We start from the raw sequence: 12,408 nt of genomic DNA on the forward strand, positions 1-12,408 counted from the left end.
AGTTCGCCTGAAAGTGAGAATTCAGTCTTTATCTCGTCACTCCAATGCTGACGGAAAGTCAGGTGAGGTTTCGTAGTCAGCAAAACATTTCTGGAGGTTCACAGCAAAACTGTGCTGCAGCTTTCTCCTAAACAACTGAAGTAGATGGAGACTTGTTTTACATTAAAAAAACAAAAAAACGAGTCTCATAAAAGCCCTGAGATCCAAAATTGCTGTTAAAACATGTTATTTTTTTAATCTACAAACTTGTGCATCCATCCATTCTGTCTCCAGAAGCTTCGAGATCCCAAATTGATTTAAAAAGATGTTATTTACACCCTTTTTTAAAGCTGAAACCTTCACTGTAGCTGCTAAGCTAAAAGCAAATAAGCAGATGGGCGCACGAGCTCGACCGTGCCTCAATGGTGTTTTTTTTTTGTCTTTTCAAGTTAATTTGGGTTCTTGGGCGTAATCCAAGTCTCTGGAAGCTCCCAGATCCCAAATTAATTTGAATACATAAATTAAACCCTCAACATGCTGTCAAGTTTGTGCACCCACTTCAGACGAGGTGCACGAGCTAATGTTTTAGCTTAGCAGCTACAGTGAAGACTTCAGCTTGAAAAAAGTTGTAATTAACGTCTTCTTAAATTAATTTGGGATCTCGGGGACACACAGACATAATACACATATTTTTAGATTTAAGAATATCATTTTTTCTGATGTCCGTCTTAAATAAGCTCTCGTAAATCCACTTGGAAAGATGCTCCTTATTACTGCAGAACTTGCCTGAGAATAATCAGATTTTTAAGTTTTCTTCAGTATCAAAGTGATTTAGTGAGAGTTGTCTGTACATCTATGGGTACACTGCAAACAGGAACTGCTAATAGCTAATTCGGCATCATTTTCATTTAAAATCGTTTCTTTTTTTACGTTTTAAAACAAGTCCCCAGCTACTTCCGTTGTTTAGTAGAACGCTGCATCGCTGTTTTGCTGTGAAGCTCCAGAAATGTTTTGTGGACTACGAAACTTCACCCGACTTTCCATCAGCATGTGAGTAGGTAATGGCTGAATTTTTGTTGGAACTGTTCCTTTAAAGATGATGCTCAACATTTCAAATCATTACTATCTGAATAAGTAATTTGAACACATGAACACAGTACAGGAGGAAGAGGAAATCAAGTACATCCCTGAAGGAGCAAAATGCAAGTCGCACGTCGGACTTTAAAGATTGCATGATCCGTTCACAGGGGCTCAAGAAAAACTGATACGTTTCCTACATATTCAAGCTTTGGGAAGCTGTTTGCTTTAAAATAAACTTACCCTACTTACAGTTTAGAGAGGGGAGTAGTCACAGGCGCACATTTTTATACCATCAAGTGTCCAAGGACGGAAATCTAACCCACCTAAACATCCATCGATCCCTTAAAAAATGGCATCAACTTTCAAATACTTGGTAAGTATCAATCAACATTATCAAATTATTAGTAAGTGCTTCATTCTTATATTTTGCTCTATAAAATGGCTATTTCCACAGTCAGTATATGCAATGGCTCAGACGATGGTTCAGTGATGTGATAGGTGACAGAATTCACAATAAACTGGATCAGTACACGATAGATCATCTCAGTGGAAAGCAGTAAGATTAACTGACAGTGAGACTACGAGAGCAATCAAAGTGCAACGGCACCTCACCAGGAACACGAAGGTCAAAGGTCAAAGGTCAAACAACAACCTGAAAATGGACCAGTGAAGCTTGGTTGTGCTTATTGTGAAAACATCACTCAGATTCCCCTCTAAAGAGATCGTTCAAAGGTCCAGTGCTCAGTCCAAACAGCTCACTTCCTGGGGTGGAAGACCATCAGTGGTCTGTCTTCGATCTTCTGCCAGGGGCTCTTCTTGTTCTCGTCTTTGTCGTCGGGATCGTCCTCGGGGCTCGTCATGGAGTCGCGGCGGTTCTCGCTGTTGCTGCTGCGGCTGCTGTTCACTCGGCTGCGTCCTCTCCTGGGGATGGTGGACCCTCGGGAAGATGGACCTTCGTCGAGGAGAGGGGTGAGGGAGTTCTCCTCGGGGGAGACCGGGCGTCCCTCGCTGCTGCTCGGCTCGCTGTGGTCGGGGTATGCCAGCTTGGAGTAACTCTTCCCACCGCCGCTAACGCCGTGGCCCTTCCGTCCTCCGGTCCCCCAGCGGTCGTCCTTTCCCTTCCTGTTCATCGCTGCCTTGCGTTCTTGAGCCTCCAGAGGTGGTTCCAGGTTGACGTCTCGGGCGGAGCTGCTGGAAACACTTAAGAAAGTGCCGCCACCGCCGCCACTGAGATCATTCGCAACATCTATGTAAGAGTGGCGCACATGGGCGTTGGCGCGTCCATCCAGAGAGATGAACCACGCCCTCGGGTGCTGTTTGACCCCCAGCTCCAGCAGCTTCTTTTCCGTCAGTGCCTGAAGCTCGCCATTCATCTGAGCCATGGTGGAGTCGTTGAAGAGCACCGGGATGGTCACCGGTCCGCCGGAAGAGTCAGACGCCCAGCTCGGCTCCTCGGAGTCGTCACCTTGGGATCCACCCTGCTGCTGGCCTTGTTTCTGAAGGTGGTGGTGGTGATGCTGCTGGCCTCCTGCCATCTGTGCACCATCTTTGTCTTGATCCTTCCCGTCCTTTCCGTCTTTACCAGAAAACTCAGAGGGCAGGCGCATGTAGTGGGCTGGGATGACGAGGGTTGGCACCATGCTGCGGTACATGTTCTCCTTCATCTGGTCGATGGAGCTGCAGAAGATGATCTGACCCGGCTGGGTGTTGAGGGACGTGGGTCTGGCGAGGCTGTCTGCAGCTGCAGCTGAATATTCGGGCGGTTTGTCCGACTGGCTTGGCACGTATCCTTGGAAGCGAGGTGGTGATGGGGGATCGGAGGAGTATCCTCGATTGTCGTTGGCGTTGTGGTGTCGGTGATACTCAGTCTCCTTTCCCTCCATGGGGCTGTAGCTCCGGTTGTAGTCTTCATGCAGCAGAGGGTTGTCCAGGTTGTTGGTCTCGGTGGCTCGTGTCACCTTCATGGGGAAGCTTTCACCTCGCTGAGGACCTGACGCATTTTTTCCCTTCGCGTGTCGCAGCATGTGAGCCGGAACGTGCTTGGTTAAGTCCTCTCTTGAGCTCTGGTAGTCTCGAGACGGGGACATCTCAGATTTGTCGTTGGAGGTGCCGGACTCAACATGGCCGCCACAGATCAGATTCAGGCGTGACGTGGATGTACCCTGGTCTCTCTTGGCTCCGTTTAGATTGGCCGCGTGGGGTTTCCCTTGCTGTCGACGAGGCTTTAAACACTTCCGCCTGAAACATAAACAGACACTGAAGGTCAGAAATTAAAAGAAGCACCCGTCATCTGCCTGGGGATTACAAGGAGAGTCCGATCTAATGAGAGCCTAAAAAAACCCACAATCACACCAGGTTGTTTCATTTTTGCTGTTGATAGAAACCTAAAACTGAGACCTGCGTCTACGCTCCCCACACCTGCAGTAGTAGAGCAGCACACAGAGCAGGATGAGCACCAGCAGGGCCAGCGAGCCCAGGATGGAGAGCAGGAACAGGGTGTGGTAGGTGGTGATGTCCCTCAAGCCGGGATGAGACAGACCCAATCCTGCAAGACAAATCAGGAAGACGTCCAAAGATCAAAAGTAGAGCTACAACAATTAGACAATTAATCCATTAATCGATCAAAAGAAAATTAATCACCAACTATTTTGATACTAGGAGGATTTGCTGCTTTTCTTTGTCATTTCTGACAGTAAATGAAGAGTCTTTGGGTTTTGGACTGTTGGTTGGACAAAAGAAGAAATCTGAAGACGTCACTTCGGGCTCTGGGAGATTGTGGGTTGACCAATCAATATTTACATGTATGTATACTGTATACTATGGATACTTGTACTTTTAATATTTTCGTACGTGTAATATCAGATCAGGTGACTTTCACTTTTACCGAAGTAATAATTAAACAAGATATCTTAACTTTGATAAACTTTTGAGTATTTTTATGCCACAAAGCCTAAAAATATCTCAACATTATTTCAAGGACACACCGCCCTCGCTCACTGATGTGTTTTTAATGGTTTTGGGACAATAAAGGAGCTCTGAAGCACAGAGGAAGAAGATATATGAGGCTTTGATACACACAACACCTGTTAGTAGATAACAATTGTTGGTTTTTATGGTTTCTAGGTGGGAAACAATAATGTTTTTATTGTTATGTAATTTAACTTCTGTCAGGGGAAGAAATGCATAAATGTGATGTTTTTTAAATGATAAAATAAAACGCTCAATGTGCTGATTTAATTTGCTGTTATGAACTTATGCAACAGCACCTGGCCTTCAGCAGCACAGAGAGCATTACATCATTTCTCCTGGGAGCTCGACAGGAACATCAGGCGGTTCAGCAGCAACACTGCCGATTGGAAAACAGCTCAGACAGCAGAGCGGAGGGTGAGATGAGTTCAAGTACCTGAAGATGACGGGAAGGCAGCCAACCAGTATCCCATCTGAGGAACCACCACGTTCCACACAAACTGAGGGCCGTCCTTCTTGATGTAGCCCGTCCCGTTCCTCACCCACAGTCCTGCAGAAGAATGGAAAAATCTAGATTCACAAGATAATCTAATAATAGAAAATTAAGAAAACTGGTTTATAACCTCGTGTCAGTCGAGCAGCATCACAGTAAGTATGATTTCCGTGTTTCCCTCACCCGTCTTAGGCTGATACAGCCAAGCAGGAACACTCGTGGCCATCCTGTTTCGGGTGTCGGACGGCAGCGGCACAGAGATGTGGATCGGATCTGAGACCTGGATCGTGGTGCCATCTTTGTCAAAGAGCTGAATGCTGACCACGGCCAGAGCTGTCAGGTCTGTCCACCCTGTTTCTGCACCTGGAGAGAGAAGAAGCACAGACATCAGCTTCAACATGAATTTTTACAGATCATTCGATACGCTGGAATAATCGAACGATGATGGAGGGTAATTAAATTGAGATATCTGAGACCTCTGGATCGTCATTTGTGTGATGACTGATAAGTGTACAGTCACTTGATTCCATCGTTTAATCAAATGTTGTAATGTAATTATAGCAGAGATGCACCGAAATCGGCTGAGCATTAGTATCGGCTGACATCCAACTTGTTGACAGCTACAAATAAGAAGACATTGACTGATAGCGGCGGCCGATGTTTTTATCTGATGTGTCGCATCAGTTTTGTGGCGGCAGATTCATGATCTACTGGCTTGTCACATCCCTGCTGTCAGTTTTTAAGGCTGTATATACTTATCATTGAGTAGGCAGTTAAAAAGGCTTTTGAGGCAGTTGTTTTTCAAAAAAATGATCTTTTTTACATGAAAAAAGCTCATGTGAAAAGATGTTTTTATAAATTTGTATGATCATATTTGTGCTCTTTCAAAGACAGTGTAACAAAGGGCTAAATGGCTTTGAAACAGTTCAGTTTATTTGATTTTTTAGAGGAAGATTTCTTTGTTTCCTCGACACAAAAGAGGGACGAATAACAAAAAACAAAACAAAATCAACAAAAGAAAAAAAGATTGATCACTGCAGCAGCCACTCGCAAAATTGTTTTTTTTATTCTCAACTAAATAACTTTGTTTTAATAACTCTTGTGACAAATATAGAAGCTGAAAACTTCATGCATCTTTATCAATTTATGCTTTATTCCTTTGGTTTCTTTTTGACTGGTCTGGCTGTACTTTTTTGTTCTCTTGTTGAAGGGAGCTGTAACAGAAAATGTGAAGGATATCTATAAAACAAAATAAACAACATCATTTAACCAAATTAAGACACATAACAAAACACATAAAAATGATGCCTGTACAGCAAAGTAAGACATGTATTTCATAAGAGATACCCCAAGTGTCCAGTTTATTATGTGGCCAACGCCTCGCTAAAACTAATACAGTCAAATACAAGAGTACTGCAGTAAATCGACTCGTTATGAAGGTTACAGAGAGGTGCTGATTCAACTCAGGTATTCTTATTATTTTGTGATAGCTGAACATCGACTATACAGCCAAGTGCCTGTCACACAGTGAATTCTGAGATGGACACCGACCTGAGCTGTTGGTCTCTTGGCCCAGGAGGAACGGGAACCCTCCGATCTCGTACTGAGTCCTGGCTGTGGTCAGCGCGGCGGACAGCGCCGTGTAGTTGGAGTTGGACGGCAGCTGGAGGGACTTCCTCTGGAGCTGCACCAGCGGCTGATTACGAGCTCCTGAAAAACAAACAAACAAACAATCAGTCGCACCTCCGTTCTGTAAATCCTACAAACACCTCACGTGTCTTGTAAAGGTGTAAACTGAAGGTATGTCAGTGTGTCGCAGATAAGAGGAGGAGGCTCTGATTGAGCTGTTTTTGTGAAAACTACAACAAAGTGCTGCAGCTGTTGCCATGGTGATAGCAGCAGCAAATAACACAGGGTCATGTTAATGTGAAGCGGAGAGGAGAGAGGGGTGTGAACGTGTCTTCGCTCCCTGCTGGAGACAGACTAAATTAAGACGTGATGACAGAAAGACGGTCGGAGGGTCAAACCGACTCACAAGCGACAGAAACGGGACCGTCGACACCTAAAAGGTCTGAATTAAACACGTCGCTCTGATTCATAATTACTCAAAAAATCAGAATGACGAATCGTGACTCAGTGCCTCAGAGTGAGCTGATAATCCTTCGTAAATTCAACATGTGGCAGGGTAAGTGAGCGTGCACGTCTTCTCATCAAACATCAAGCATTATTTCTTTACCTGGAGACCCAGACAGCACCTGCAGGACGTCATCGTACAGGATGAGAGTTCCTGGCCTCTGAACCAGGAGGTACAGGCTCACTGACGCGTACACTGAAAAAACAAAATGAACACAACAAAATGATTCATTTGTTTAAATAAAATGAGATCTTTGCTTAAACTGACAGGGCTGAGTTGATGAGCTATATTGATGTAACACCTAAGACCTTAGCCAACGAGATAAGAAGCAGACAGAGTCATCAGAATCAGTTTTCTAGACTTACAGGGGATGCGACTCGAGTGCCAGGGCACGGAGTTGGTGACGTAGTCTTGTTTGGAGGCCGTGATGATGACCCATGTTCCCGTGCGGTACAGGAAGCTGACCCTCAGGACGCCATCGCTGCCGGCCCGGTTCGACGCCAACACGGTCTGATTGCCGTGGACTTCCACCTGAGCGCCGGCCAACGGAGACAGGTCGCTGTTGTCGAACACCTGGACTTTGATTTGCACCTCTGCAGGAACAGAAAGTGGAGAGAGCCGTCAGGTGATTTAGCAGAGAGATGAAACCACCGATCGATTTGTGCAATGACAGAAAATGAATCAGCGAAATGGACACAAGTCTTGTTGCCAGTCTTGCAGACATCGATCGAGTCCTGATCCAAGATATCTGATTTACAATAAAAACAAAGACTCATTAAATTAAATAACACTTTCATTCACAAGCCCAATATTATCCTGTCACTTCAAGGGACGGTTCCTGAAAAATCTGTATTTGGTATAAATTATATGGGAAGAGAGAAAGTGTTGATTCATCTCTCAGTAAGCACTGCAGGTCAGCTGCACACAAATCTACATAAACAAACACTAATGTTTCCAATAATAACTGAATTAATGAATAAATGTTCGCTCGGGGTTAAACTGAGCAGCTCTTTCAAGGAAATTCCTCTGGAAATCAATTAAATTAAGGCAACCACCTAAACTCAATCAGCTTGGTCTCTATTTTCATTTTTAGCTAATGATCTGTAAGTTATTGATTAAGCAACAACTGGTTTCAGCACCAGAAAGGACAGACTGAATATTATCCTTTCTTGTTCCACTCAAAAGCAGAGATTTATCATTTTGCTGGTCTGCAGTCAGATTATACTGAAGCATTAAAGCGGTAATTACACTTGAGTATGGCTCAATTTATCAAATCATCCTTGGCAGTCTAATAAGGTCAACAACATGCAAGCAACAGTGTTACGATGATCTGGTCTGAAATGAGCCACAGAGGGAAGAGAATTCAGCACGAAGCATCCAGCAGTGCAGGTCCACACCACTGTTTCGTCTAAATGTGCACATTAATACTAAACATCAACATTATTATCAGTTAATGTTGTAAAAAATATAAAAATGTTTAGACGTATTGATTCTGAATTAATGGTTACGACAGTTTTTGTGCCGTTTTCTGCTACTAGCCAAAAAAAAGTCGTCATGTTAAATCTTTCATTGATGCATATTTCATTAAAAATCTAAATTTTTTCCCCCATGGTATCAAAAATGTTATTAAATACTGACATTTTATTGATTTTAGAATTTCAGTATCGTGACAACATTGTTATATGATATGCCGTAAAGTGAGTTTGTTAGCTGTGGACTACTTGACACACGTTTCATTCTTTTACATTTAGGCACATTATCCCTGTTAAAAGTATGCCGAATTAGCTATTGGGAGTTGCTTTTTGCAGTGTACCCATAGATGTTCAGACAACTATCACTGGATTGCTTTGATACTGAATAAGACTTAAAAATATGACTATTCTAAGGCAAGTTCTGCAAGTACAAGGAGCGTCTTTTTTCTGTGCTTTCGAAGCAGATTTATGGGTATTTATTCCGGATTGGTATCAAGAGTAATGGTATTCTCGGAAAGTGTACCTCGGACTGTATCTAAAAATATGCTTAGTATATACGTGTGTCCAGATTTGAAGGTATTACACTGAGAATGAGTGCCTCATTGGGTGCAAATTGCTGCAAAGGGTTGTTATGTGTTGATACGACCAGGTCAAAAACTACAATAAGTAACTTCCTGTTGTTTTCCTGTATTCATGTGTCCCTTTCCCCTCACATCTCTCCCTGAACTTCATCTGAAGACGCATCACTTCCAGCCGTGTTGGGTTATTGTGATGATGATGATGATGCCTGTAGTCATCACAGACACACCCATCACAAATCCATCGCGTTGCTCTTCCTGCCCTTCATCCTCCCGTGTTTTGCAGCCCCAGAACATTTTGTTTCTCATCTCGCCTCTTGGATGGCGTGGATGTGGGTCACGCTGGGGATGTTTCCATGGATACACGCTGACTCTCCAAAAAAGCTGGCCGCCTCGCCCAGCTCAGCTCAGCTCAGCTCAGCTCCCTGTAGCACCACGAGCTGTCGTCCTCTAAAACCCTCCAGGCCTCGAGTGACAAACCCACAACTTCTCATTGACAGCACTAATGGCTGCATAAGCATGTATGTGTGTGTGTGTGTTGTGTTCGTATCCATTGTATGCGTGTAAATGCTTTCAGCCATTACCATAATTGGTCCAATAAAGGCTCCCTTGTGTGTGTGTGGAGAGGATTTCCTCCATCTGTGGATCTCTGTAGCTTGAAGCGGCTCCATTGACGCAAACACTGAGAGTCACAGTGTCACATCGAGAGTCTGGGAATGTTCACTCACTCCAAGGGCTTCAATATCAGTTCGGCTGAGATTCAGTGGAGTGTTAACCCTCTTAAAACTCAGAGTAACCACTTCTCTGGGCTGAGATAGATCTGTGTAACTTAAATTCAGACTGTCAGAGGCAGGAAACTGATATTTTGTGAGGATTTTGTATTTTAGATATTAGGTTTTGCCATTTTCTTTAATTATAAACAACAGTTAAAGCATCGTTTCCTACTACATGTCATCACCGGCCCTCAAGAACTCAAGACTTTTTTGGGGGGGATATCATTATTATTATTTTTATTAGTATTATCATTACCATTAATAATTTTGTGGAAATTATCAGTGTTAATTAAATTATTCCCAATAAGTAACGATTAAATATAAACCAGACTGCTTTTGTTGATTTTTGTTGTCAGAAAACAGTGAAAAGTTCCCTTGCGTGTAGGGTACAATACCACAGGGTGTAGGGTACAATACCACAGGGTATAGGGTATAATACCACAGGGTGTAGGGTATAACACCACAGGGTGTAGGGTACAATACCACAGGGTGTAGGGTACAATACCACAGGGTGTAGGGTACAATACCACAGGGTATAGGGTATAATACCACAGGGTGTAGGGTATAACACCACAGGGTGTAGGGTACAATACCACAGGATGTAGGGTACAATACCACAGGGTGTAGGGTTCAATACCACAGGGTGTAGGGTACAATACCACAGGGTGTAGGGTTCAATACCACAGGGTGTAGGGTACAATACCACAGGGTGTAGGGTTCAATACCACAGGGTGTAGGGTATAATACCACAGGGTGTAGGATACAATACCACAGGGTGTAGGGTATAATACCCTAGGTTGTAGGGCACAATACCACAGGGTGTAGGGTACAATACCACAGGGTGTAGGGTATAATACCCTAGGTTGTAGGGCACAATACCACAGGGTGTAGGGTATAATACCACAGGGTGTAGGGTATAATACCACAGGTTGTAGGGTACAATACCACAGGGTGTAGGGTACAATACCACAGAGTGTAGGGTACAATACCACAGGGTGTAGGGTACAATACCACAGAGTGTAGGGTACAATACCACAGGGTGTAGGGTACAATCACAATTGACCTCATGCGGCTCAACAATCTGTTCGGCATACAGATTAATAATCAGATTAATAATCAGCTCTGAAACACAACATGTCCTCCACATCCTGCTGCTGTGCTGATTTCTTTAAACGCTAATTGCTTGTTGAGAATTACTGCAGGTCAGGAGAATCGCTGAGCTGTTCCAGAAACACACCTGAGGTATCAATTAACTGACAATTTAATCAGTCAAGCTGCAGCTGGGGAGCAAAATCAATTACTATTCAATCTAAATTAGGTTCTTAAAGACAAAGAAAATCACAGTTTAGAGATTCAAAAACTGCTCAGCTCTGCTATAGGTGGAAAAAACTATTAAGATCCTTTACGGAATTAAAAGTAACGATCAGTCAGTGTGATGTCGTCTGTTTATAGCCTAACATTAACTTTTTACTTCTAGTCAGCATTTTTAGGTAATTATGAAATTATGAAAAGGTGTTATTTTGGTTCTGATGCGTCCACAACAATAACTGATTGGCAGCATGTCACAATTAATAACCTATAAACACTGAATAATCTGAATCTGCGAAGTAACTAGTAACTAAATGTATCAAAAAAATGTAGTGGAGAGGAAGTGTATGGAAATACTCAAGTAAAGTACCTGAAAATTGTACTTAAGAACAATACTTATGCTGAGGTTTATTTTCATCACCGAATATCGTCAGTCTCCAGGATTCGTAATTATCGGTATCGGCCCTAAAAAAGCCATATCAGTCGACCTCTGCTTCCTAATAGGGATGAGCGATATATATCAGACAGATAAAATATCGATATCGGCATCGGCTCTAAAAATCATTCTTTGCTCAGGCTTTGTACTGTTGAGTAGTTTAACTTGTAATACATCGTATAATATCAGCTGATATGCTTTGTGTTAAAAGCCTGCAAGTAAAAATGTAATAGAATAAAAAATAGAGTATTTCCTTTGTGAAACACTCAAATCTGTACTTGAGTAAAAGTACTTAGTTACATCCAGCCCAGTCTGCAAATCAGCCATGCAGCTCAGAATAGCTTGGAGCATGAATAATGCACAGTAATTACATAATGTCCTTCAAAAACAGCACAGCACAATATAAACAGTGGAGTTTAAGGGCTGCAGCTGCTTCAGTATTTCACAGCAGACGCTTGTTTTTCTTCATCTTTGAGATCCTGCCTGTGTGTGAGCGTTGATCCGAGGCCATCCTGCTCTCTGTCATTATTATTGTGCAGAGCCGTGCAGGCCTGCTCGCAGCCTGACGGTACAGCAGACTGTATTTTTTTTTTTTTAAAGGCCTGACACATCTTGTGCTGTCTCCGAGCACAATAACACAGCGTGGCCCTTCGCCTGTGCGGATATTAAAACAATCTACACCATCAAAGTGACACAAAGACGCAGATACGGACAGAAAATCATCCCCCTCCTGTCGGGCTGCAGGAGATCAGGGCGCAGCGCTGCACAGGATCGACTGCTTTGTCGACAAAAGCCATAAAAATGCAACCACTCCCATCTGCTCATTGTGCTGCTGCTGCTGCTGCTGCATCCCCCCGTATGGCGAGCTTACCCACTGCTCCCTGATCTGGAAGAGATTTGGCCAGCGCCTCCCAAACCGCGCAGACCGACCCGAGCAGCAGCAAACGACAGATGTAGTCGGCTGGCATCCTGGCGGCTACATGTCTAGTCGCAGCTCGGCGGCCATGTATCCATGATATCCGTCGAGAGAGAGCTCCTCACCGCCGCGCGCTAGAGCTCGGATGCCGGGGCTGTGAATGGAGGAGATGCTGCTGCTGCTGTGTGTGTGTGCGTGTGTGTGTGTGTGTGTGTGTGTCGCCTTGTTTTTATTGTCTGAGAGGAAAAGGAGTCCGAGGTTTCCCTCTGCAG

The 12,408-nt window shown here is 43.8% G+C and overlaps 1 protein-coding gene across 1 annotated transcript; it reads right to left on the reverse strand.

Moving 5' to 3' along the window:
* Window positions 1-1,744: 1,744 nt before the first annotated feature.
* Window positions 1,745-12,208, reverse strand: fam171a2b (family with sequence similarity 171 member A2b). The gene is made up of 8 exons (XM_073490045.1): window positions 12,092-12,208; window positions 7,019-7,246; window positions 6,756-6,848; window positions 6,071-6,229; window positions 4,703-4,882; window positions 4,463-4,576; window positions 3,478-3,604; window positions 1,745-3,297 (listed from the first exon to the last, which is right to left on the reverse strand). The coding sequence occupies exons 1-8, from the start codon at window positions 12,186-12,188 to the stop codon at window positions 1,815-1,817; spliced, it is 2,481 nt and encodes an 826-aa protein (XP_073346146.1). The 5' UTR covers window positions 12,189-12,208; the 3' UTR covers window positions 1,745-1,814.
* Between the last annotated feature and the right edge of the window lie 200 nt (window positions 12,209-12,408).

Source organism: Pagrus major, chromosome 20 (genome assembly GCF_040436345.1).
Source record: "Pagrus major chromosome 20, Pma_NU_1.0".
NCBI lineage: Eukaryota > Metazoa > Chordata > Actinopteri > Spariformes > Sparidae > Pagrus > Pagrus major.

What these genes read in the sequence shown, in the direction of transcription:
- fam171a2b (XM_073490045.1), bottom strand. Translation starts at nt 12,188, where the DNA reads ATGCCAGCCGACTACATCTGTCGTTTGCTGCTGCTCGGGTCGGTCTGC. An exon ending in CCAAGAGACCAACAGCTCAG is followed by an intron (nt 4,883 to 6,070) that starts GTCGGTGTCCAT and finishes TTCTCTCTCCAG; the next exon opens with GTGCAGAAACAGGGTGGACA. An exon ending in GCTGTATCAGCCTAAGACGG is followed by an intron (nt 4,577 to 4,702) that starts GTGAGGGAAACA and finishes ATTCTTCTGCAG; the next exon opens with GACTGTGGGTGAGGAACGGG.